At 35.8% G+C, this 24,018-nt stretch overlaps 4 protein-coding genes and 2 pseudogenes across 4 annotated transcripts; 2 read left to right on the top strand and 4 right to left on the bottom strand.

Annotated features, from left to right (window-relative positions):
• The first annotated feature begins 2,431 nt into the window (after nt 1-2,431).
• LOC139881522 (uncharacterized) lies at nt 2,432-4,330 on the top strand (annotated as a pseudogene).
• Nucleotides 4,331-5,316: 986 nt separating this feature from the next.
• LOC139881523 (cysteine proteinase inhibitor 6-like) lies at nt 5,317-9,002 on the bottom strand (annotated as a pseudogene).
• Nucleotides 9,003-10,795: 1,793 nt separating this feature from the next.
• LOC139881536 (F-box protein CPR1-like) lies at nt 10,796-11,824 on the top strand. The gene has a single exon (XM_071865991.1). It carries the CDS (start codon nt 10,796-10,798, stop codon nt 11,822-11,824), a length of 1,029 nt encoding a protein of 342 aa, XP_071722092.1.
• Nucleotides 11,825-13,808: 1,984 nt separating this feature from the next.
• On the bottom strand, nt 13,809-14,408 carry LOC139881535 (receptor-like protein 48). The gene has a single exon (XM_071865990.1). It carries the CDS (start codon nt 14,406-14,408, stop codon nt 13,809-13,811), a length of 600 nt encoding a protein of 199 aa, XP_071722091.1.
• Nucleotides 14,409-14,729: 321 nt separating this feature from the next.
• Nucleotides 14,730-16,276, bottom strand: LOC139881534 (receptor-like protein 40). The gene is made up of 3 exons (XM_071865989.1): nt 16,036-16,276; nt 15,648-15,951; nt 14,730-15,606 (listed from the first exon to the last, which is right to left on the bottom strand). The coding sequence occupies exons 1-3, from the start codon at nt 16,274-16,276 to the stop codon at nt 14,730-14,732; spliced, it is 1,422 nt and encodes a 473-aa protein (XP_071722090.1).
• A 636-nt stretch (nt 16,277-16,912) lies between these two features.
• LOC139881533 (protein unc-13 homolog) lies at nt 16,913-23,301 on the bottom strand. The gene is given in 22 exon segments (XM_071865988.1): nt 16,913-17,439; nt 17,519-17,552; nt 17,554-18,006; nt 18,132-18,181; nt 18,184-18,202; nt 18,381-18,473; nt 18,558-18,713; nt 18,817-18,999; nt 19,091-19,171; nt 19,256-19,552; nt 19,663-19,764; nt 19,972-20,145; nt 20,147-20,182; nt 20,409-20,519; nt 20,646-20,813; nt 20,978-21,131; nt 21,277-21,343; nt 21,514-21,859; nt 22,111-22,175; nt 22,276-22,451; nt 22,541-22,605; nt 23,254-23,301. Coding segments are annotated over 22 exon segments (3,405 nt in total).
• Nucleotides 23,302-24,018: the final 717 nt, after the last annotated feature.

The following is a 24,018-nucleotide window of genomic DNA, read 5'->3' as shown; positions in this document are numbered from 1 at the left end:
AATTGGTCAACTCCCTGGTCGAGATTTCAGCTTGACCAAGGCACTTCTAACCAATGGCCTTGTGGTGCTTTCTATTCGATGAACATCTCTACGGAAATCGTAATATGAACAGCGGTTATATTTATAGAATCAGATTTCAATGTGTCTATTAATTTTTTTAAACTATTTCTTATGTTAAAAAATAGATATAAAATTTATAGATCAAAATAATTTTTAAAGAATTATAATTTAATTTTTTATGTCTCTCTGGGTATCCTCCTAGCCGACAGCCGTGAGTACGAAATGGTAGGAAACTGGTCACATAGTTTTTCTATTCGCAGAGCCCGACCTACTGGTTAAGGGACGAGACACTGAACTAACACGGCAATCCGAATGGTTATAATATATTTTTAATTAAAACCTAATAATATTATAATTTTTTCTTTTTAATTCTATATTATATATATTTTAATATTATGATATAAATCTTATAGACAATAGAGAGAACTTTTCAATTTATTCCCATTGCAAATTGTATTGTCAAATCAACATCCGACATATGGCGTTTTATTAACGAATAGTAATTTGACACATGTATTTTAAGAACTTTTAGTTTAATTAGAATCAAGATATAATCTTTATGTTATCTTATATACAATAACGAGACTTTTCCATTTTAAATTTGTTCCAATTGTAAATTAAATTGCAAATTTTATTGTCAAATCAACATTCGGACATGACGTTTTATTAACGAATAATAATTTAACACATGAATTTTAAAACTTTGAGTTTAATTAGGTTTGCAGTTACAATTTTAAGTCAATGAGATTATTTTTTTTCCTATTCTAATTAGGAAATCAAAAACAATAAAAATATAATGATTCCTAATAAAATTCTACCAATTATTTTTTTCTAATATAATAATTTTATTCCTATCAATTTCCTATGTATTATTTAAAAAATTATTCCTAATAAAATTATAATTGAATAAAATTATAATTGAATAAAATTATAAATTTTATTGTCAAATCAACATCCGACACATGACGTTTTATTAACGAATAGTAATTTGACACATAATTTTTTAATAATAGTAAAATTCTACCAATTATCTTTTCCTAATAAAATAATTTTATCTAATCAATTTCATATCTATTATCTAATTTTAAGTCAATGATATTATTTTTTTTCCTATTCTAATCAAAAAGTCATCATCCTGTAATAACATATATTTTTTTTCTATTCAAACAGACATATTATTAAGAAAATTATTCCTAATCAAATTATAATATATATTATTTTTTCTAATTTTTTCGTAAACTATTATTCCTAATAAAAATTTGTTATAATTTTTTTTTCAATTTTTAATTAAAACGGGCGTATCTTAGTTTTCAAACAATTAAATAATTTTTCATAATTAAAATTCATTATATTCATTCTTAATTAAAATTGATATATCTTTTTTTTCTATTCAAACGTGTATATTATTAAAAAGATTATTCATAATCAAGGTATAATATATATTATTTGTTTCTATTTTTTCATTAAAATATTATTTCTAATAAAAATCCGTTTATATTTTTTTTCCTATTCTTAATTAAAATGAGCGTATCTAATTTTCCAAAATAATAAAATAATTAAATTGATTAGATATAATTATAAATTTTATTATAAAATTGAATCTTGTAACTTTTCTTTTTTTTATGTTTATTATTTTTGAGAACAAAATAAATTTTCAATTCTAAAATTATAGATTTTAAAATAAAATTTAAATAATTATAATTATATAGAATTAAAATAATTATATTTTATATTTGAAATAAATTTAATAATATTTAATACAATAATTATTATATAATTTTTATATAATATATATTTAAATAATTAATTTTTAAAAATACGAACATTTTTTTAAAAAACGTACGGATTTTCGTATAATAAAAAGTTTAAAACATGCGTTACATTAACATGTGAAGCTTTCGAGCAAGTAAGTATTAATTTTGACGAAATAATAGCATTTTTATGAAAAAGAGGGACTAAAATGTACATTTGTGCTGACGATGACGAAAGCAAAGTATGATATAGTGGAGTAATTTTTTCGCTATCTTATAACGTGTCCCAATGTAAATGGACGTTTTCTTTTGGTTGTGACAGTCATGTCATTTTATATAGTGGAGTAATTTTTTCGCTGAATATGTACGGACGGATATATCGTCGAAAAAGTTTTCATTTTTGGCCCTCTTCCTTCCTTCTTCAAGGATCGATCGAACGAAGAACAGAGTAGATTGTGTCAGTTTCAGATCTGAATTAAGTTATATCTTCTTGTTGTTGTTGTTGTTTTTTTCCTTTCTCCTTTGGGTTCTTTCGATCGTGTTTAGGGCATTCCTTAACCCTAGAAAAATTCTATCTTTGTGATTTTTAATTAATTTATTGCTCTATAAGTCGATAAATCATGAGGAAAAAGCTAGATACTCGTTTTCCAGCTGTAAGTTTTCTTTCTCTCCTGGTTTTATTTTTTACTCGATTACTGAATGAGCTAAGATAAGGTTTTTTATTTGTTTTCCATTTGCTGATTATTTAATTGTCTGTGCCCAATTTTAGTTTTTTATCGGGAATCAGTGTTTGGTTCGTTGCCGGCCTTTAGGATTTATAGAAATCGTGACCTGTGATTTCAGGGTTTTGTCAAAAAAACTCAATTTGAAGTCTTTAACTAGACGGGGGTTTGTTTTTATTTTGGGGAAATTGTAGCTCAGAAAATTGAATAGAGATGGTATTTTCTGTTTGATTTTGGATAAATGTCACTGAATGCTGATTTTACTTGTGATGGTATTCGTATAGCGGAATTGAACTTTATGAACCTATCCCTCCTTACTCCTAGGTGTCCAATATCAAGTTAGTGAAAGGACTTAGCAATGGTGGGTCCCGTCTATGGCCTGTAGTTGTTATAAGCTGTGTATTAGATGAGGAAAACTATTCTATAGGCTAGATTTTATTTTAATTTGCGTGTTCTCGTTCTCATATATTTATGAGTTTCAGTTGTCGATGTTATCTTATGAAATGGAATATTGCAGGCACGAATTAAGAAAATAATGCAAACGGATGAGGATGTTGGAAGATAGCATTGGCTGTACCCGTTTTAGTTTGTGAGTACCTGCTGTCATCTTGTTTATCTTAGGATAATTTCAACAATAATCTACTTTTATTGCTGACATCTTTTGGACATTATTGCAGCTAAAGCATTGGAATTATTCTTGCAAGATCTCTGTGATCACACATATGAGATAACCCTTCAGAGAGGAGCAAAGACCATGAGTTCACTGCATCTGTAAGTAAACAGATTATTGCTATTCACTCAACTTTCCCCGTTGATAAAATAAGTCGACCTTATGAGCTCTCTTGTGGATCCTGTTAATTGGACTGCAGAAAATATTGTGTGCAGAGCTACAATGTGTTTGATTTTCTGAGGGAGATTGTAAACAAGGTTCCGGACTATAGCCATGGCCATTCTGATGCTGGAGGAGATGACCGTGCTATGCCAAAGAGACGGTGAGGATTATATATATATATATGTATCCCTTTTCTGCTTGCATTTTCTCATTTGATCAATCAAATCAACTAATTGTTTAACCTTGTTTCCAGGAAAGCTGTGGGCGAAGAATGTAACGACAGCGATGAAGATGCTAAAAGGAGCAGGATGGTAAGATTCGTCTATTTCTGATATTGGTCCTCAGAAAAATATAAATATTCTCATTTTTTTCTGTCTGATGAAAGTTCTCATTTGTTGTCTAAAATCCAAATTTGATTATGAACTATTCATTTATTCTTTGACAGCTGGAGACAACCCAAACTGCTTGCAGTGGGAGAGGGAGAGGCCGTGGTCGAGGAAGAGGCCGTGGAAGAGGGTCTAAGAATGTCGAAAGAGAATTGCCTCACCGTGAGGTTGAACCGGATCCTGACATGACCCCCCAGGATACCAGCATGACTGCAATACAACCCGGAACAGAAACAGAGAACGGCTCCGAGCCAAAAGTGGTGGCGAAAGAGACTGTCACAGCCAGTGATGATTTAAATCCAGGTGTTCGAAATTTCGATCTCAATGCTGAAGTTGAAGACAGCGTCGACACAAAGCCTGCTGTTGTAGGGGCAGCAGCCTCTGCAAGTGCCACGTCATCTACCCCAATAGCAGCCACTGCAAATACCATGTCATCTAACCCCGCCACAGATATGAAACATGAAGAATATCAGTTGGTCTCTTTCTGAGATGGACAAAATGCAAATCGATCCTCTTCTGCTTGCAAATCTAAGCAAGAGGATAGACGAGGATGAGGAAGATTATGACGAGGAGGGTTGACCTTTTGAGGAAGTCTTTATATGCGGCCTCATCGATGGGCTGCCAAATACCAGCTTAGGACAATGCCTTCAGTTTTAGTTCCTTCCGAGGAAAGGTCTTATTAGTTTTATCTTTCTTTTCGGTTTTTTACCGCATATGTTGTTCTATTGTCGTAGATTAATTATGGTCTTTTGCTAACAGCGTCATTAGAAGTGGTAAGTTGTACAAATCCTGACTGCTTGATGTAGGAAGATCATGACAAGTACAACCCAGTAGAAGTAATTTTCTGTTGAAAAATTTTCCCTGCCCATGTTAATTTCTCTCTTTGTTTTTTTTATTAAGTACTGGTCTCTACACTTAAAACTGTCATGGCTGAATGACTTAGAAAAGAGCTTACTTCTGACCACCGATCAGCCCTGGTTTGTTCTTTTGCACTTCCGTTTTAAAATAGATGCAAATTTTTCAATGTAAATTACATGTTTGTATTTATTTTGGGACGGAGATAGTATTTCGTAATATAATCCACAATATGCTGGCCGAGACTAACTTGAAGAGATCCAATTATCTCCCATACTTCCCAATGAACCTTCTAAGTTCTAATATTCACCGTCCTCCGTTATAATTCTTATGTTTTGCCCTTTGATTTCTCCAATGAGGCTTCTTTTCATCCAAGGAATGATTGTTATACCACTGTCTAGTGTCGTCGCCAAAGTTAAAACTCAAGGAATTCTCAGTAGTAGAAGAGTTGCCAAAAGACATTTATAGCTTGTACGCCATAATAATTGTACCATGTAATCTACATCAGCGGGGAAATCTAATTTGCTATAGGGGAATACTGGAGCCAATATAAAGAACAGAATAAATCCAGATAAAAGTAAACACAGGGGCCTCATTTTATTCAGATAAAAAGTATTTTGGTTCAACAGATTACAAGGTCAGCTTTACATATAAGAGGCTATTACATTACATGATATAACAGTCTAAGAAGTGATCAGCCTGCATCTGATTCAGGTGGAAAGCACTTCATTGTTTTTGTGCACCTCAACTTTGTACTTCTCTTCTTTATCTCCTCTCTTCAGTTTAAGAAGCATGTTGAATTTTGCAGAATCATCAATCACCTGAAATTAGCAAATTTGAGCATATATCAATCAAAGAACCGGAAAACCACCATCAAACTTTATGGAAAAATAGAATCGCTATGTATAGACATATATCCCTTCATACCACAACCGATATATATGAAATATCAGTGAATGTGTAAAGTGCACTTGACAAAATAGAATCGATGTTCATATCCAGTATTATCGAGGATCCCTAATTTCAGCCAGTGGCAAAGCCGTAAAGCGCATATTCTGTGTGGTACAAAATTTAGGGGGGCAAATGTGAGGAAGATCACATTACCTCAGCCTTTGCATCAACGACTTCATGAAGTTCGTATGGGAACAAAGAGTTGGAGCGCTGTTGGAGGGTCTTGACAGCATGTTGAGCTGCATTCTGGACTTCTGGATCATGTGGTGGCACTGATTGCCATCCCGGGCCATGCCCACCTTAAACAATTACCATAATCAGACTAGATATATTTGTATGATTTGAAACAACAAGGGTAAAAAAAGGTAGGGACAGTTAACAAGTTTAGATATGAACCTTCTTTCACACCAAGATCACAAGATGTAATTGTAGGAACATCCTCAACATGTTTGAACTCTTGCACTTCCTTGAAGTTCATCCATGGCTTCACCCAAATCTTTGCTTCGTAAAGCTTTTTCTTACCAGCGTCAATGGCCTCGACAGTGAGATGATGAAGAGTGCCAGCAACAACCTGCTCTTGTGCCTTCACCACCCTTGCGAACTCCAGGATTTTGTTCTTCAGAAGAAAACAAAACAATGAGTTTGTTATAATAGCATTACAAGTGTAACAGCGCTATAGACTATAGTAATAAGCAGCTGATACAAGCAGATCAAAGCAAAATCGATGATAAGTAGTTTAGCCTGAGTGGTGATCCTTCTGCAACGTATACAATGGACATCCAATTGTTGATTAATTTTCTTAATATTTTCTATAATTCACTGATCGGAGGAGCTTAAAGACCAGTGATTAACCATCGATTCACTTTAAGCTTAAAAAAATAAATGATCGATTTGCAGATACCTCTTTCTTGTTATGTTCATCAACAGCAAATCGAGCGAGTGATTCGATCTCGGCGTTGTTTGCGGCAGCTCCACCTTGAGATTCAGTAATCCCACCAAGAGTAGTAGCCATTTCTTCCTCGCAAAAAGCTAAATCTCCACCAAATACAAAAGTAAAACAACAAGCAGAGGACACAATGAGAATAAGTAGAGAGTGACGAAACCAAAGTGAAGTCATTTACAAAGGAGAGCTCTTCGTTTCCTTTTATAAGGAGATTTTGATTTTTTCCTTTTTAGAAGAGCTGGACGGTTGCTATCATCTGGAGTTCGTGTGAGAGATTCATTATATTTTGACACGTGGCATACGCGTGTTTAGTTTTTGGTCAATGGAAACTTAGCCGAGTCCCGAATCAATAAATATATATACTTCCTTGCGTAGGGATTAAGCTTCCCATCACGTCACTCCACATTCTCTTCGTTTGACAAAAATTAACTCCATCGAACCCAACCAACAGAGTTAATCAGTTAATTATGTATGGACATTCGAGTTCGAACCTAACAACATATAACGACTAACAAGTGGGAATTTTGGATTGGAGATATGTTGTCCATCATCTGATCCTGATGAACCAAATAAAATGATATTCATGTCTTCATGATAGTCAAATAAAATACGTGTTCCTATTCATGGTAGTCAAATGTATGTTCCAGTACGTAAACGTAGACGTTCCTATAAACCAACTAAATGAAACGTGCAGATTTTATTGGTTAGAGTGCATAGATTAGTGCGACGTACCGATGCGTTTGGTGCGTTCGTTATTTTAAAAAAGTCCAAATTGATCCACATTAAAGGTTCTGAAAATATGACTTCGAATCAGCCTCATATTGTTCTCTAGGTTTTAAAAAATTTCTACGTTAGACTCGATATTTTTTCAATATTTTCTTCACTCTTTATATTTTTTACCATGCTCTTGCACTATATTCCCCCTCGTTCGTGTGAACATAAGAATTCGCTTCCGACTACTTTAAAATTTTAACTCTTCAAAAACACTTGTTAACCAGCTGAATCTGATGTTAGTTGCACCGAGGCGGTATCGCTTTCTTGCTCTAAAAAATAATTTCCTTTTGAATTGCCTCGATCGACTTGCTGGAAGAATAAATTTAAGTCGCTATTATTGAATAAAATAAGCACACGAAACTTTAAATTCACATCTTTAAATTCACATAAAAAAAGCAAGTATACAACACATTATTCTTAGGTCCACCGTCCACATATCAAGTCAAGGCCAAATTTAAATATCTTAGAAGTACAGTTGCACATTACATTAATAAACTGTAATTAAGTCTGGAGTGGTCTGCCTCTGGAATCTCCTTATTATCTGGTTGCGTAGCACAGTCTGTTTAACAATTCGAAAATTAGCAAGTGAACTACGAAATGCACATCCTGGACAAAACAATATGTGAAATTTGAAAAGCTACAATAAGCAACATCTACGGGACTTTGACTATTGCACAGAAGAAGAAACATGGTATCCCATTTAACAGAATTTTTGAAAGTGAAACCCCTGTTTTGCCACCATAGAGTATGGCTTCATCTTGATTCAATACACTTCAACTTATATGTGTATTCAGACAAATTGCAATTCAACACCACATAAATTAGATGATTACGTAGCTGTGACTTGACATGGTATGGCTTATGACTTCGATTCAATACACTTCATGAGGAGTGGTCCAGTGGCATGAATATGCATATACAAATTAATGACAGAAATTCAAAGATCAGGCTTTGGCAGTGCTTGCCATCATGGGAGGTGCCATTTAAAACATAGACCATACCAGAAATTAATCCTAATGCAATCTCAAGTCAATCGAACACCATACTTATTATATCCATTAATATACTAATACCATGCTCAATTCAGCTACTTGCTCATTTATATACACAGAAAATCAATTCAAGTGAGCATAACTGTGTACAAAATCCAAAAAAACTAAGATACATGCTTCAAGTTTTTAAATTTGTTGGATGTGAGATATGGAAAAGCAGACTTTACCATGTCATCAGAATTAGGCATCGCCAACATAATTGAATTCCTGCAATTCCTGGAAGTTCATCCACGGCTTCACCCAAACCTTTGCTTCATAATGCTTCTTCTTATCTCCATCAATCGCCTCCACGGTTAGATGATGCATAGTACCAGCAACTACCTGTTGTTGTGCCTTCACCACTCTAGAGAACTCCAGTATCTTGTTCTTCATATTTGATCATCATACATAACAAGCGTGTCAGAGATATAACATTGAAACCACTAATCCAATAAGATTTGGACACAATTTGATTAGTAAGTATCTACTTTCAAATTTACGGATGCGATTCTCTAATCAACCATTTTCTACGACTAAACATATCTTATCCATCCATCCGAATCCTAAAATTACAACACATAATGTATTAGGTTTACCTCTTTCTTATTGTGTTCATCAACAGCAAACCGAGCGAGAGTGTCGATCTCGCCGTTGTTTTGGCTGCTGGCGTATCATGAACTCCACCAAGAAGAGCCATCTTTTTTTTCCTCCGAGTATAATTTGAGTTTTGCTTTTTTGCAAGTAGCCAATTTCACGAGCTCTTTCTTTATATAGACTTTTCGGAATTTTCTTTTTCTAGCGCGTTTTCTTACGATCTGGTATTTTAGACGGGCTAGATTCTGCCACGTGGTATATTAGTGTTTAGATTTCTGTTTATATCGTTGAAAATAAACTTCATTTTCCTTCGCGATTAAGCTTACGCCTGTCTTGAATATAAAACAAAAAAAATGAAAAATCGTACCATTGATAGGAGAAAACTTAACTACCTTACCCTTACATACCTTATATACTTTTCTTCTCTAAAATTATTACACGTGTCTTTTTCTAACACAAAGCTAACAGTGTTAACTCTGTTATCACTTCCAAACAAAACTATGTTATCTCCACTTTCCAACTCTAACGGTGTTAAAACTTTCTCCCCTCTCCCTCTCCCTCTCCCTCTCCCTCTCCCACTCAATCGACTTCTACTCTCTCCCACCGATCATATCCCTCTCTCTCCTACTGATCATCATCACCTTGCCTAAGTCATTAGCGATTGCCGAAGGATCAAATAACTGGGCCATCAGAATCAGACCTACCGATGGAGCTTATTTGACCATCAAGATGTCTAATCTCTTCTCCATCTCTGTCCACAACCTTGTAATTCTCTATACCTTTTTCTGTGTTTATGATGTTAGTTTCGTTATTACATCTCGATTTGCTTCGGACTCGGATCTAGACCTCGGGAATTAAGGTTTCAGCTTGAATTTAGCCAAACCCAGAACTAGATTCTGTCATATGTACAATCTCTTACTGTGACAATTGGAATTGTATTTGAGAAAGTATTGAGTGTTGAATTTTGAGATATTGTCTGCTTTCTTTCTACCATTTCCCAGGTTTTTTGCCTGCCTTTTGCAAATGTTAAAAAAAGCAAAGCAGGGAGAAAGAGTAGAAGATGATGAAAGTAGAAGAGAATGAGAGAGTAGAAGATGAAGAGAATTGAAGAGCGGAAGAGAGTAGAAAAGGAGTAGAACTCAAAAAGTCACAATTTTAACACTGTTAGAATTGGAGATAACATAGTTAACTCTATTAACACTGTTAAAGTTATGTTAAAAAAAAAAAAGACGTATAATAATTAATTTTAGAGGAGAAAGGTATGTAAGGGTAAGGTAGGTAAGTTTTCTCCCCATTGATATCGATAATATTGGGATGGGCCTAGAAGCTGTCTGGGTTTTGGCCCATAACGTGTGGGCCCAACAACAACTAGAATTCAGTAATTTCTCAAAGGTTTTAGGAACCGAATAAGCTAACATAAGAACCAAATTATACTAATTTATTTTATTAGGGACCAAAAGTGGAGAACGGCAGGTGAGAAGATTCTACCCATCCTAAGTACCGAAAACAAATTCTATGAGCATCTACTCACCCGCTCCGAGAGATAGAAGCTTGAATGCTAGACTATTTCGAAATGTAGAAGCACCGATTCTAAATTTTGGAGCTAGAAATGGACGATCCTAACAATGTATTATATATCACTTTTATGTTGTGCTTTGATTTTTGGGGCCCAATTATTTCATATGGCCCAAAAATGAAATGTGATTTTCCATTCAAATCGACTGTCATCAGTCACACACTCACACTGACAATTACCAAAGTTCTTGAGTTGCGTCGCTAAGACTAAAATGGGGAAACATCTTCCGCCGGAAATTGTAACGGAGATTCTCTCCCGGTCGCCGATCAAATCCTTGATCCGATCCAGATGTGTGTCCAAGTTGTTCTGCTCGATAATCGATGAGTGACATTGATTTCGTCAAGCTCCAATTTGCAAAATCTCTCGAGAACAACACAAATCTCAACCTCGTCATCACTAAAGAAGGCGACGAAGACAGTATCATTTCGATCGAATTCGACGACGATTCACTCGAGAACTCTGTGATTCTGAATTTCCTAAACCCATTGGAGGATAATCCTCGTATCGTCTATCCAATAGGGTTTTGCAATGGTCTTCTTTGCCTCTGCATCTTGACTCGCAGCCAACAACTCTTTGCAGTGCTCAACGTCTCTACGAGAAAGCATTGGTTTTTCCATGATTTGGGACATGAAAGGTTGATTGAAAATAAATTCTACTTTCAGAGTTTTGTTTATGATTCGTCAGACGATGACTACAAAGTAGTCAGGATCACAACATTAGGGGAAAATCTGGGTTGCGAAATGATGCTGTATAGTTTACGAGAAAATGCTTGGAAACAGTTCAGCAAAGATTTCCCTTACTCCATTTGTTACTTCACGGAGTCGAGCTATTTTGAAGGAGAAGGAGGGTTAGATGCTCGTGTTCTAGGGAACATCATTCACTACCTTGTGGTCCCAATTACTGGGAAAAGGATTAACATGATCGTGGGGTTCGATTTTTCCACGGAGAACTACAATGAGGTGCCATTACCTGATTCTCTGGTTTCAAGCGACATCCAACTACACATGACTGTGTTAGGAGGATACCTCTGTGTTGTTTCGTGGGATAAGGAAACTTACTGGGTAGGTGATCATGTATGGATAATGAAAGAATATGGTGTAAAGAAGTCTTGGACGAAGTTGTTTACTGTTAGGCAAGATGAAGATCATAGTTGCATATTTCCCGTGGCATATTCCAGGATTCGAGAAGATAATATGCTGCTGATGATTAATGATGCATATGCACCAACCAAAAGGCTTGCTTGGTACGACTTGAAGAAGAAAGAGGTGAATGTTGTCACAAAATTGAAAAGGATTATGCCAGAAAATTTCTTTGCACAAGTGATGGTTGGGAGCCTTGTTTTCACTTGAGGCTGTGCGAGAAGGACGAGAAGGAAGCAGCACCAAGCAGTGAGTGAATTATTTTTTTTACTCTGTTTAGTTCTTGTTTTATGGCTTATTTTGTGCACTTCTTTATGTTTTAATCATGGTATGAATAGAATTGGCTGTTTTCAAATGATTAGAATTTCCGTGACCTATACTATTTCCCAAAACAGAATAGCAGTAGGAATATTTGGCTTAGAACTTCATATGTTGTTTTTAGGCATCGACCAATATAATTGAAATAGTATTGGTACTTTGGTTATTACTAGCAATCCTCTTGATGTAAAAAATTTCTCTTTTTCAGGCTTGGCGTTGATGATCTGTTGACAAAGTTTGAAGCTTTGTTCTAAAATTGAATGACGAGATGCCTTGGAAAAAGAGGTCTGGAAAAATGGCTTTACTTTGTTGTGATTAATGCCCTTTTATGTTTGTTTTGCAATTTGATGGATTCAGTGTGGAGAATCAAAAAAGCTATGATGAATTTGTTTTGGGATAGAACTCCAGAATTATTAATTAGCTTGGTGTACTTGTTTTTTAATTTGGGTAATGTTTTGACGTTTTACCTTTAGGTTGGAAGAATGTGATTTTTCCCTCTGAAAGGGCATGCCACATCTTTATGATCTTTGTATCCTCTATCGTCATTGATTAGCTTCTAGTTTGGTTTGGTTCTGGTTGCACATCAAAGTTATCTTTTTGAGAACTGTTATCAAAGATTCTAGTTTGGATTGGTTCTGGAGCAGTATTAGTATTTACGGCAAGAGGGATGTATTTCCGAATGTAGGTAGTATTTAACTGTTGTGATTATGTTTTCATGATCATCACAGAAATGTTTGACATTTTTACTTCTACCGCCAGCTAAAGTTAACCGAGGGCATAAATATGTTAACGATTCAATGTTATAAATCCCAACTCTATATCTATGTTCTTGCTACACGAATTCAAGGAAGAGTCATCACGAATTGACATAGCCAGATAGCATTTAAATAATCACAATTAATTATCAGATTAAACAAAAGCCGAATATTTAAACTACTAGTATAGACAGGAATCTGCATAAATGGCTACTTATTTGACAAAGTTACCCCGGTCTCTAAAAATAAAATGATGCTTGTTAGAAGCAGAACAAGTTAGGGATTTGGGATAATGACTAATTTTATATTTTCTTATGGCCCCTTAAATTTAAAAAGCATACACCTGAACCCCAAACCTTATTATGGAAAATGAACTTCCACTACGGTTTGATTCCAGTCAGCCGTTAGTTCTTGACAAATGGGAAATAGAAGTATGAGGTAGTAAAAATAAAGTTTCTACTTAGAAACGGACGAGGGGATGTGCAATGTATAACCGTAGGAATTTAAAAGGAATGAAAGTTCATGTATTGTAACACGGGATAGTAAAATTTTATTTAGGTGGGTATGTTTGAATGACGGACGTCAACATCCGCATATTGGAATAACGGGGATGATGGCTAAAATCATGAAAACCCATATTTTTTTCAACAAAATCATCGAAGAGGACGTTGTAAGCAAGCAAACATTTCGGACGGACCCGTATAACAAGTGAACCGGGTCGAACTTTGGAGAAAAACGAGTCGGATAGCCCGTATGGACTATGAAGGATGAACGATGAAGATTAAGTTTTGGTCCCTATAGTTTTTGTAATTTACATAATTTTCCCCTAACATTTTATTTTGTTGACAGTATCGCCCACAACGTTTTATTTTGGAAAGGAATCTAAAGACAACAGGAAAACATAGAAGATTATAATCCTCTTCTATATATTATCATCATCACTGTCTCCTCACATTCTGAAGGTTTGCAACTTTTCTTTGACGAGATTTGTAGTTCCTCGGATCGAGCCGTGGAAGAAGCTTGAAAAGAGCTGGCCAACATGTCGATAAAACCATATCCTCCATCTCCTCCAAAATGTTAGAGGTAGAATCACAACACCTAAACCGAAAGTGAAACCCAATTCAACACTTAAACCAACTCCATTCAAAACCACTCCTAGGTTTTGAGTCATCATAATCTCCTTCTTCCATTGGTTGTGAACATTTCGTCTTCAAAGGAGGTCCACACAATTTCAGATTACCCTCAAAATAAGAACTTGTAAATGATTGGAGCTGAGTGCTAGTTGGGATTTTTCCAACAAGCAGATTGTATGAGAAATCTCCATATTCAAGGAATGTAAGGCTTGCAAGCTCTGATGGAATCCTACCACTCAGAATGTTTCTAGATAAGTCTAAAGACTCAAGGTTCTCTAATCTTCCGAGAGATGCTGGTATTGTACCACTTAGAGCATTGTGTGACAAATTCAGAATTCGAACTTCTTTCAGTTCTCCTATTATATTGGGTATTTCTCCTTCAAATTTGTTGGATGAGAAATCGATATACGTATAGTCAGTAAAGATCTTCACAAGTTTCATCTCTAAGCCTTTGGTGGTGGCGACATATGTTTCATAGAAATACGATGGCCGGACTTTGAATCCGTAAGGAATATTTAAAGTCGAATCCCGGAATGTGAAATCATCGAAACCAAGAGGAATATCACGGTCTCTGTCATGGCGAATCATCATTCCAATCCAAGTTTTCATGCAACTTTCCCGTAGTTGACCGTCAAAGTTGTTGGAGGCTATGTTAATAATATGAAGGTTTGGCCAAGAAGAAGTATTATGTTTTTGACAAATTATGGACCCATAAAGTTTGTTGGACTGCAAACCTAGGACCTCCAAATTGGTTATGTTCAGCAAGTGTACCGGGAAAACATCTCTGAGCTGATTTTTATCGAGGTTTAGAAATTGAAGCATCTTGCAATTGGCCAATGACCTCAGGATCTTCCCTTGTAGTGAATTACCACCGAGATCCAAATATTGTAATTTGCAATTCCTTCCAAACTAATCGGATATTGAGCGATTGAGTTTGTTTGTACTCAGTTTCAAAGCACTAAGACTCGGGCTGCTCTTGAACAAACATTTAGGAACTTTGCCAGTGAAGGAATTGTTAGACAGATCAAGAACTCTTAGGAATCCATGGCATATCGAGTCAGGAATGCTTCCTTGGAGGTTATTGCCCGAAAGAAACAAGAACCGGGTCGAATTGATATGATACGAAAGATCAATTGGAATGGCAGAGCTGAAATTATTTCCCGAGTAATTGATATAATGTGCAGATGGTGGAGGGAATTGAATTTGGCCTTGAATTTGATTTGCATGAAGATCAACAACAATCATCTCAGAAGTGAGTCCCTTTGTTGATGGTTTACCAATTTCTACTAAAAAATTATGTGAAACATTTAACCATCCGAGATAACTTATTTCCCAAATCCAGCTAGGAAGTTTCCCATTGATTCTATTACAAGAAAGGTCTAATTTAAACGGTTGCGAACCATTCAAGTATGGAATGAACTCATCATCATGATCATTTAGTAAACCACTGACCTGGTTAAAGGAGACATTTAAAGTGATAAGATTTGTCATTTCCCAAATCCAGCTAGGAAGTGCTCCGCTGATTTCGTTACATGCAATGTCTAATGTGTGCAGTTGGGAAGCAGAAGACGAGGGCATCGGGAACTCAGTCGGTAGACTAGAGAATCGGTTATGCGAAAGACCTATGTAAACTAGTGAATCGGATATTTCAAACAGAGACTTAGGAATTTCTCCACTCAGTAAATTATCGCTTAGGTCAAGAAATGTAAGATTCGAAAGCTGATTCCAGAAAGTAGACGAAATCGAGCCATTTAACTTATTACCGGTCAAGAACAAATCAGTTAATCTATTCAAGGTAGAAAATGATTGAAGGACAAGTCTAGGTACCTTAGCTTCCTTAGATTATGTACTGCTGATGATTCAATCGGACCTGAGAGTTGACATCCTGACATGTGTAAGACTCTCAAATTCTGTAGTGAGGGTGACGATAAAGCACGCGACAATTCGTTACCATTTTCTGATGACGTAATCCACACGTTATCAAGATAGAGCTCTGTAAGGTTTGATAGATTCTGAACAAGCATCCTTAATTCTCGCAACTTCAACACTTGCTGATTGTTAGAATCAGTTGGTGAAGATAAATCAAGAATTTCCAAGTGTATCAAGTTTGAAATATCCATTGGAATCTCTCCTGTCAACAAAAACAAATTCAAAAAACTTGTTTATCATGCCAAATTTGCAGATAATGAAGATTGAACTGAATCATTTATCGTACCGACAATTCCTTCATTGCTGAGGACAAGGCCAATGACATGACCATGGATGTTACAGGTCACACCACGCCAAGAGCAACAATCCTTGCTTGAATTCCACGTGTATAGTTGGAATGAATTATAAGAGACGAACACAACATTTTGCTTAAACTTAAGCAATGAAGAGCTTTGATCTTGTAAGCATTGGCTATGAACAGAAACTGAGAGAATCATAGTAATGCAGCAACTAAGCAGCATTATCATTTTTCTACTTTTGGAGTTGTTTTGCAAGTCATCCTCTTCCTTGGGTTACAAATTTGCCAGTAGCAAAGTCTGAAACCGACATAAGGAGTTGACCATTGACTTTTGGAGTTGATCTCCAAGTCTTCCTTTGAATTTTGATTTTGACTGATTCAGACCCAAATATAATTAAGAATTCATATTGGGGCCCTCTTCATCAGGGATAGATATATACTGATATAGTCGTTCCGTTTGGAAATGATTGCTTGATTGAAGAACTCTGGAATGATTAATGTTTGCTAACTTGGGCGAGTCAACTCAGTGATTCGACTGAGTCGACTCTTTTTGAATATTCCCGAGTTGTAGGCTTGTTGCTTCCCGAGTTGTTGGCTTGTTTAAGAGTACTTCCCGAGTTGTAAACTTAAGCAACAAAGGAAATATTTTATTGAGGAAGTATGTAATATGAATATTACAAAACTTAATGAACCAGCCTTGAATACAATAATAAGTAGACAACGAAACTTATATACCACGAAAAAGAATTTCGCAAAGGTAAACAAACACAGATGAAAATAAATTATAGTTACACATTCAATACATTCCACATGTAAAGTAAAAAAAATGAAGTTACAATGTTACCACTTAAATAAGTTGGTATAACTAAGCATAAGACTTTGGTATCTTGTACTGTTTCTTCAGGAACTGAGAGGCCTCAGAATCACTCCTATGGCATAATATTCTTATCAGCATCTGAGTGTCACCACCTAGCTTGCTTCGGCCTGATCTCAAGTCATCGATCAATTCTCGACTCTCATAGCCATGCAGCTTTACGACAACACGAGCGCGAGCGACGAGATTTTCGACCACTCCTCGAGGCAGCCCATCCCCACCGGAGATGAAAAACTCCTTCAACACTTCCAAGTCTTCTTCAAGTAATTTGGCGTCGCTTGGAAAGAAGACTCGTAATGGACCTCCATCTAATGTCACACGAATGAAGCCATCCAATGATGCTTGAAGAAGACTAGTCACTATGCGATCTCTAAGCTGCTCCACAATTACATCACATAGTTGATTTAATTCCAAATCGAGTGGATCGATTATTGCTTCCAATCTTGATTGAGAAACGCTGGGTTTATACAAGTTTTCGATGAAAGGTTCCCTCAAGTCGCAGAAAATAATTTTGGTTCCTACAAGAAGAAGAAAATGTCATCTCTCTGTGGGAAACAAAAAACAGGAAAGGAGCATGGATGGATGGTTCCTGCTTACCAGTAAACTCACAAATGCGATCCATAGCAGCATTTTATATCTTTTCTGCTTCCATCAAATGAGCCTTTCTGAGAAGAATTTCTGGATTTCTCATACATGGGTTTTCCGATGAGTTTTTCACGAGGCTTTTTCTTTGTCCAGCGCTCCCATATGCTGTCTTCCAACTTATTTAGTTGACTGATTCCATAATGTAAAGTATTCAACTGAACACAAAGAACTGATGTTGTCTGCACGTTTATCTCGACTGACTTCCTCTCTTCAACAGGCATCTTAGGATCAAATAGTTCCTTCTTTACAAAAGCTTTAATTCCAGCTTCCCTCTTGTATCGAGTCAGAACGGGCACAGGTGGAATCAATTCCTCTTTGCTCGCCAACTTCTCAACTACATGGTTTGAGTAAACTTGAAAAGCATTGTCAATGGCACGAAATAGAGCATTCGTTTCTGAAGATCTCATTGGAACTTTGAGGTCAAAAAATTGATCAACTGTCTGCACCACAAATCATTCATAACAGGAAAAACATCAGCTCTTTCTTGCAAGACAAACAAAGTTGTGGGAGATAAAATGATGTATAAAAGAAATTCAAAATGAACAAGTATCCAGGTCATTCATACCTCTTCCACAATCCTATATACCTCCACAATAGAGCTTCCATGGCGCTGCTGGGTGAAATTGGGTCCCATCGCTGTCAAATGAGAATCAAGGTTAACAGACATAATAGCAGCAGAAGAAGACATCTAGAGTTGTATCAGAAGTTTTGAACTTTTCTTTTCCTGTAAATCCTTTTTCTTTTTAAGTTTTAACTGATAAGAAAAGGTAGAAAAAAGTACAAACCAAGCAGCATGTTAGAGTTTAAGTTATACCTCTTGTTGTATAGCTCTTTCCACCCAACTTAAAATTCTTCCAAGCTGTGCATTGACCCATCGCAACACCAATGTTCCAGAAATAGATTCAATCTAGAACAAGAAAAGGGACGATAGAAATGATTAATGGCGCAAATCAATAGGTAAAAAATGGTCAGGCTATCAATCGAATCTTACCTGGTATGGAGCAAGTTTCTTGCAGTACACTTCAGCATTCTCCTCTTCACAAGAGGCTGTTATAAGATCTATAATATAATACTCAAGACTATCAGCTGCTGGAAATACAGATACAACATCTTCGGTGAGGTGTTCAGCACCATCAAGGAAAGGTTTCTGAACAACAAAGACACTTTATTTCAAACATCGTGCTCCGAAACAACTTTGTGTACAATATAAATGAAGCTGGATAAATCAACAAAATCCAACGTCAGCCTACCAACTTGATTCCATAAAGCCTGTGGATAAGTGATGCCGAAACAACAGTTGCATATGGATGCCTCTGGGATAAAATTGGCATGTATATAGTCGAATCTTTCTTCAGAAGTTTCTTAGTTTCTTCGGCAAGCAATGTCAGAGGATGGTCATTTGCTGCATCAGACTTTTCAATAACCAATGACATCTGTCGACATAAAAGGTTTTTCAAAAAACAAAATCATTATAAAATAATATCCAGTTTACTTATTACAGGGAGAAGTAGGGAAAGAATTTACCCTTCCAAATGCATGCTTAATAGATGATGAGATATACAACTCAATCTGATCCCTATCTGATAAAGACATAGATTGGAGTGCCTGGTATACAGTAGCATAAATATATCACTGTTGAAAATACACAAATCAAACTCCATGGGAAATCATATTGAGTATTTTGCATACCACTTCAGGTTCTTCCAATAAAAGCCTCCGCGTAAACATGGCGACGGCAACTATATCTTCCATAATGGCTGGCGCCTCAGCAAAGTGTAGATGATAGTCTCCCAGACGTTTATCAGCCCACTTCTGAATAGGTGATAAGAATGACTGTAAGAAAGACACTCCACTTTCTCCTTCAACATTCCGGAGCAAACTTTTCAAATGGATTCTCTCCTGTGGGCCCCGCTGTTCTTTCATAGGTATTTTCTTCAATTGCACGATGGCATGTTGCAAAATTCCTCGTTCATTTGTGACAACATACTGCAGAGATAAAAGCCAAATGTTAAAAGATGTGAAAACTAACAAGTAAGTTGGCAAGCAGATAAACATCAAAAAGCAGGAGGAAACTACCATGAGATCGAGAGGAATACCTGACGAAATAATACCCATGCGAAGCAAGTGTAATGTATGGTCTCTGTAATTCCCAAAACACGCCAAGTAGATTTTAGGAGCTCGAGAATTTCTTCCACTTCCTAAAAGAAAATGATGCTGAAGTTGGTGAATTATGGTTTAAATATACACAAAATGAAAAATCAAAGAAATGCTAAGAGCATTTGAAATCCGCTAAACAACTGGATATTACATGCCTCATCTCTTTGTCCCACAGAAACATTAACTCACGAATTCTATGTATTATGAGTGTCATCTCAAACAAACCTTCAAGAAGAAAAATTACCAACCTCTGTGAGCTTCCCTTCATCTAAAACGTCAAAGACACTGTGGAGTAGCTTCTCATATAGTCTAACATTCAGGTGATAACCATCAGCCCAGTGGCATACTTCACCAGTTAAGTCACCCCGTGCAGGCCTTTCAACAAGTGGAATGGCAATTTCACGAAGAGATCGCAAGCAATCTGGTCCTTTGAACTTCACCAGAGGAAGATGGTTGAAACTAAACTCAAATATCCCAAGGAAACAGAAAGAATTGTCAATCTCAATTGATAGTAAAATAGCGAAAACAAAAATGACACAAACCACCACAAAATATAAATGGCACATAAAACTAACTAAAAGAATAATTTAAGAGATACAAGAAAAAAAGCAAGATTTCTTATATGAATGTGGTCAGAAGATATCATGATAGAAATAGAATGTGGGGAGAGTATGAATGAAATTACCTCAGCTTCCTCGATCTTTGCTAAAAGTATCCTTAACTCGCTTGCCTTGCGTCCAGATTCACCAAATCCAACAGCAGGGTGATTAATAAGTCCCTCCTCCAATATTTTTAACTACAGAAAATAATTCATAGTTAATCCACGTATATGAGAACCTGTAATGTCTAAAAATAAACATGGACCTGAAGTGTACACAACGAACATTAGAACAGAGAAGAATGAATAAAGTACAGAACTGACCTGCCTCTTTTGCCAGCGTATAAATGCTTTTTTGTCTGAAAATTCTGTGCGCGAAACACAACACAATAATTCCAAAGGAACCAAGAGAGCATCCATTCTTTTTCCAACTTTTCCTACAAGTGCATTAAGCAGTCCCTGTCTTGTCCTAATGTCCATAGCCTCTGAGATCTGAAATTACATTGCATATTAGAACGGAAACTACAATCACTCCCACAGAACAACTTAGATATTAGAACCAATAAGGCTCAAAATACTGAACAAAAATATATATATTCCAGGGAAGTTTAACAAAGGGGAGCCACGATGGCTATCAAAGATAGCTTTCAACCAACCTCCATTTGGGCTCGAATATTCTCCAGCAATCCTACCAATCCAGAAGATTGCTGAGATTCTCTCAAAGCATTATCACCTTTGCTACGTCCAAGCTTCCTCATTAACCTTGACCTTTTGTCTTTCTTTTTCTCCTTTGAAGGTACAATGAGGCCCCTGAGATGATAGAACAGTACAAAAATCATGGTGATGGCCAAATGCAATAGGAAAAAACGAACAAAAAAGTCAGTTATGCAATTAAGCAAATGAAGAATGAGAAAGCTATTACTTTCTTGATCACAAACTTTTTTAAGAAGCTCACCCTGAGGCCCCAGCGCATGCCAATAATATTTCATATGCCGTTTCACGGAGATCATCATCTGAGATGCCTGAAAAATAGTAAATGAAAACACAATCTCTTCTTCTCAGTCCCAATTCTAATGGAGTAATTAGGGCAAAATAAAATGAACCATTCAATTTTCTCTTTCACCATCTACTGCTATGAAATAGATATTGTCATAATGCAAATATTTCATGCAATATTTGTAAGAGTTATCACCTGTTGAAAAAGGTGGCAATTTTGGCACAAAATCAGTAGCGCTATTTAAGCTGCGTCTTGAGGTCCTAATACTACTAACTTCCTCGAGATCATCATCATCCTCAAAATCTTCAATGTCGTCAACGGTCAGCTCTTGAACTTGTTCAGAGTTAAAAGACTCTGATCTTGAAACACTTTCCACGACATGGGATGGCTCAAATTCAGGAGATGGTGGGATTACTGGGGGTGGAGCAATGACAGAAGATGGTGATGAAAATGGAACAGGTGGTGGAGCCCTTTTCGGAGGTGAACCCGAATATTCAGGATTTGTTACCAAGAAAAATTCATCGGTCGAACCTGTATTATTCTGAAACTCAAAAGAAAAGAAAAGGAGGGTTGAACTTTTGAAAATGACAGGTAAAGGCAAAGCACACACGAATAGTAAATGATCCAAAAAAATTCGGTGACCATTAAACTAATTGCATCACAGGCTTCACAGCAATAATTGCTAGCACAGGAAAACGCTATAAATAATCACGTAACAAAACGCACACATTTGTTATGATAAACAGAAAAGGTAAGCTCATAATGTTCAAGCATACATAAGTAAATCATTACCATATGGGGTAAGTCAGTATGATCATGGTAATCTCTAATTGCTTCTGAAAGTTTGAGCATTGCACCTATAATCAATTAAAGCCCACTATTCAGAAACAGAAAATTCAAAACAAAATCTATCTACAAACTCAACAAAGCCACATATAGAGAGAATTGATTCCCCACCATTTTTGGCGCAATTGAGTGTGTAATCCACACTAACTTGGTCTAGATCAACGTCATCTAGAGTAACTGCGCCAGGGGGCATTATGACTTTCTTTATCAAGGTACCAGAAAGGATAAAATCAAGTAGTATCCGCCTGTCTCGCCGGTACCTTTGAAGTAGCTCAGCCACATTTTCACTAAATACACACAATATCAGCATGTTAACGCTGATCAATCATTATTGAATGGAAAACACACCAAAGAGTGAGAGATTAGAGATACATACTCTTCCATGGCGAAATTAATGAAAAGAAATTCACCAGCTCCACTTAAATGCAAGATTTCCAGCTCCTGCGATCATGGTAAATCATTGAATTACTATAGTAGCTTTAAAAATCAACTAATGATTCATTAAAAACGCTTCATTTATATTAAAATTCGCTGTAAACTAAATAAAATTAAATAAAAACAGATCGGCTAGTTACACAGAGTCAAATTTAAGCAGCAGAACACCCTAAAAGTCGAATCTGTTTGTGTGAAGAATGAGACATGAGAAGCAACCCGATAACTAAAAATTCATACTTTGCGTACAGCATTGATCGAGGAATGGAGCTCAAGTCAGTCAAATGTAAAGTTTGAGACTTTGAAAGTCAAAATGTTGTTGAGTGAGAGAGAGTATGACTGAGTCGAGGATTGAAAATCAATGCCAATTTGTGTACGATGAGTGCCGATGACTGAAAATTGAAAGTAAGCTCGAGTTCCGGTGACGGTGAATGATATTTTTTTCTTTTTTTGAGGTGGGGAAGCTCGAGTTCACTTGCAGATTTGGATCTATAATACTGGCACTTTGTATTATTAGCCAGCCAGATTACATTTCAGGTCCTTAATGTTTAGAAACCTGACTAATAAGTCCTTCAAATAAACGCATCATCAACTCGGTAATAGCTCTCAACAAGCCTACAACTCGGAAAGATGCAAGTTGTTGAGCAATCGGTTTACTAGAATTAGGTCCTCAACTTTATCAGTTACAGATCTGGCCGGTACCATGGAGTTAAATGGCCTTTAGTGTACCCAACATGGTCCTTAAATGACAATTAGTTTAGCTCATGATCCTTGGTTGAATGCTCAGAATTTTGAAGATGTCAACTGAAGAGGGAAATCAATAATGCATCAGAGTTCAGTTAACATCCAAATGAAGAAATTTTGATTGCCCTAACATGATTAATTATAGATGTTTCGTTGATCTGAAGATCATGAAGATATGGATGTCTGAAGATAAATGTTAAGTTTAGGTGCACATGTGCTAAAAGTTATAAAGTTTAAGTACCTGTGTGGTACTATTCTCACTTTTTCTCAGAATAAATAAATAAGCGTCACCTCAGCTGATGTATTATTGATTACTGTACTTTAATTTTTTTATTAAAAAATTATTATTATTCGAATTTTACATAAATCAATAAAATATATTTTTTAATTTATTTTTAAAATAATTAAAATTTTTATGATGGATATATAGATGAAGTTGAGGGAAAATATATGGAGATATGAGGGTGAAGATGATAAAAATTATAAAAATATAATAAAAAAAAATAATTAATATTTTTTTAATTTTATAAAATTTATATTTAATTTAAAATAAAATTTATATTTATCTTAGTATCTTTTTGTGAGGAGAAAATATTATTTTGATAATTTATTTTGTTTTTGATAATACCACATGGAAAAACTAATAATAATAAAAAATAAAAAAAAATCCCTCGCGTT

Source organism: Rutidosis leptorrhynchoides, unplaced genomic scaffold (assembly GCF_046630445.1).
Source record: "Rutidosis leptorrhynchoides isolate AG116_Rl617_1_P2 unplaced genomic scaffold, CSIRO_AGI_Rlap_v1 contig17, whole genome shotgun sequence".
In the NCBI taxonomy this organism is placed as follows: domain Eukaryota; kingdom Viridiplantae; phylum Streptophyta; class Magnoliopsida; order Asterales; family Asteraceae; genus Rutidosis; species Rutidosis leptorrhynchoides.
This window is presented reverse-complemented; position numbering and strand designations above follow the sequence as displayed.

Excerpts from the sequence above, each read along its gene's own strand:
- LOC139881536 (XM_071865991.1), top strand. The coding sequence starts at position 10,796 with ATGAGTGACATTGATTTCGTCAAGCTCCAATTTGCAAAATCTCTCGAG.
- LOC139881535 (XM_071865990.1), bottom strand. The coding sequence starts at position 14,408 with ATGATTCGCCATGACAGAGACCGTGATATTCCTCTTGGTTTCGATGAT.
- LOC139881534 (XM_071865989.1), bottom strand. The coding sequence starts at position 16,276 with ATGATAATGCTGCTTAGTTGCTGCATTACTATGATTCTCTCAGTTTCT. Across the intron at positions 15,952-16,035 it reads CAGCAATGAAGGAATTGTCG|GAGAGATTCCAATGGATATT; the intron begins GTACGATAAATG and ends TTTTGTTGACAG. Across the intron at positions 15,607-15,647 it reads CATAATCTAAGGAAGCTAAG|ATTAACTGATTTGTTCTTGA; the intron begins GTACCTAGACTT and ends TACCTTGAATAG.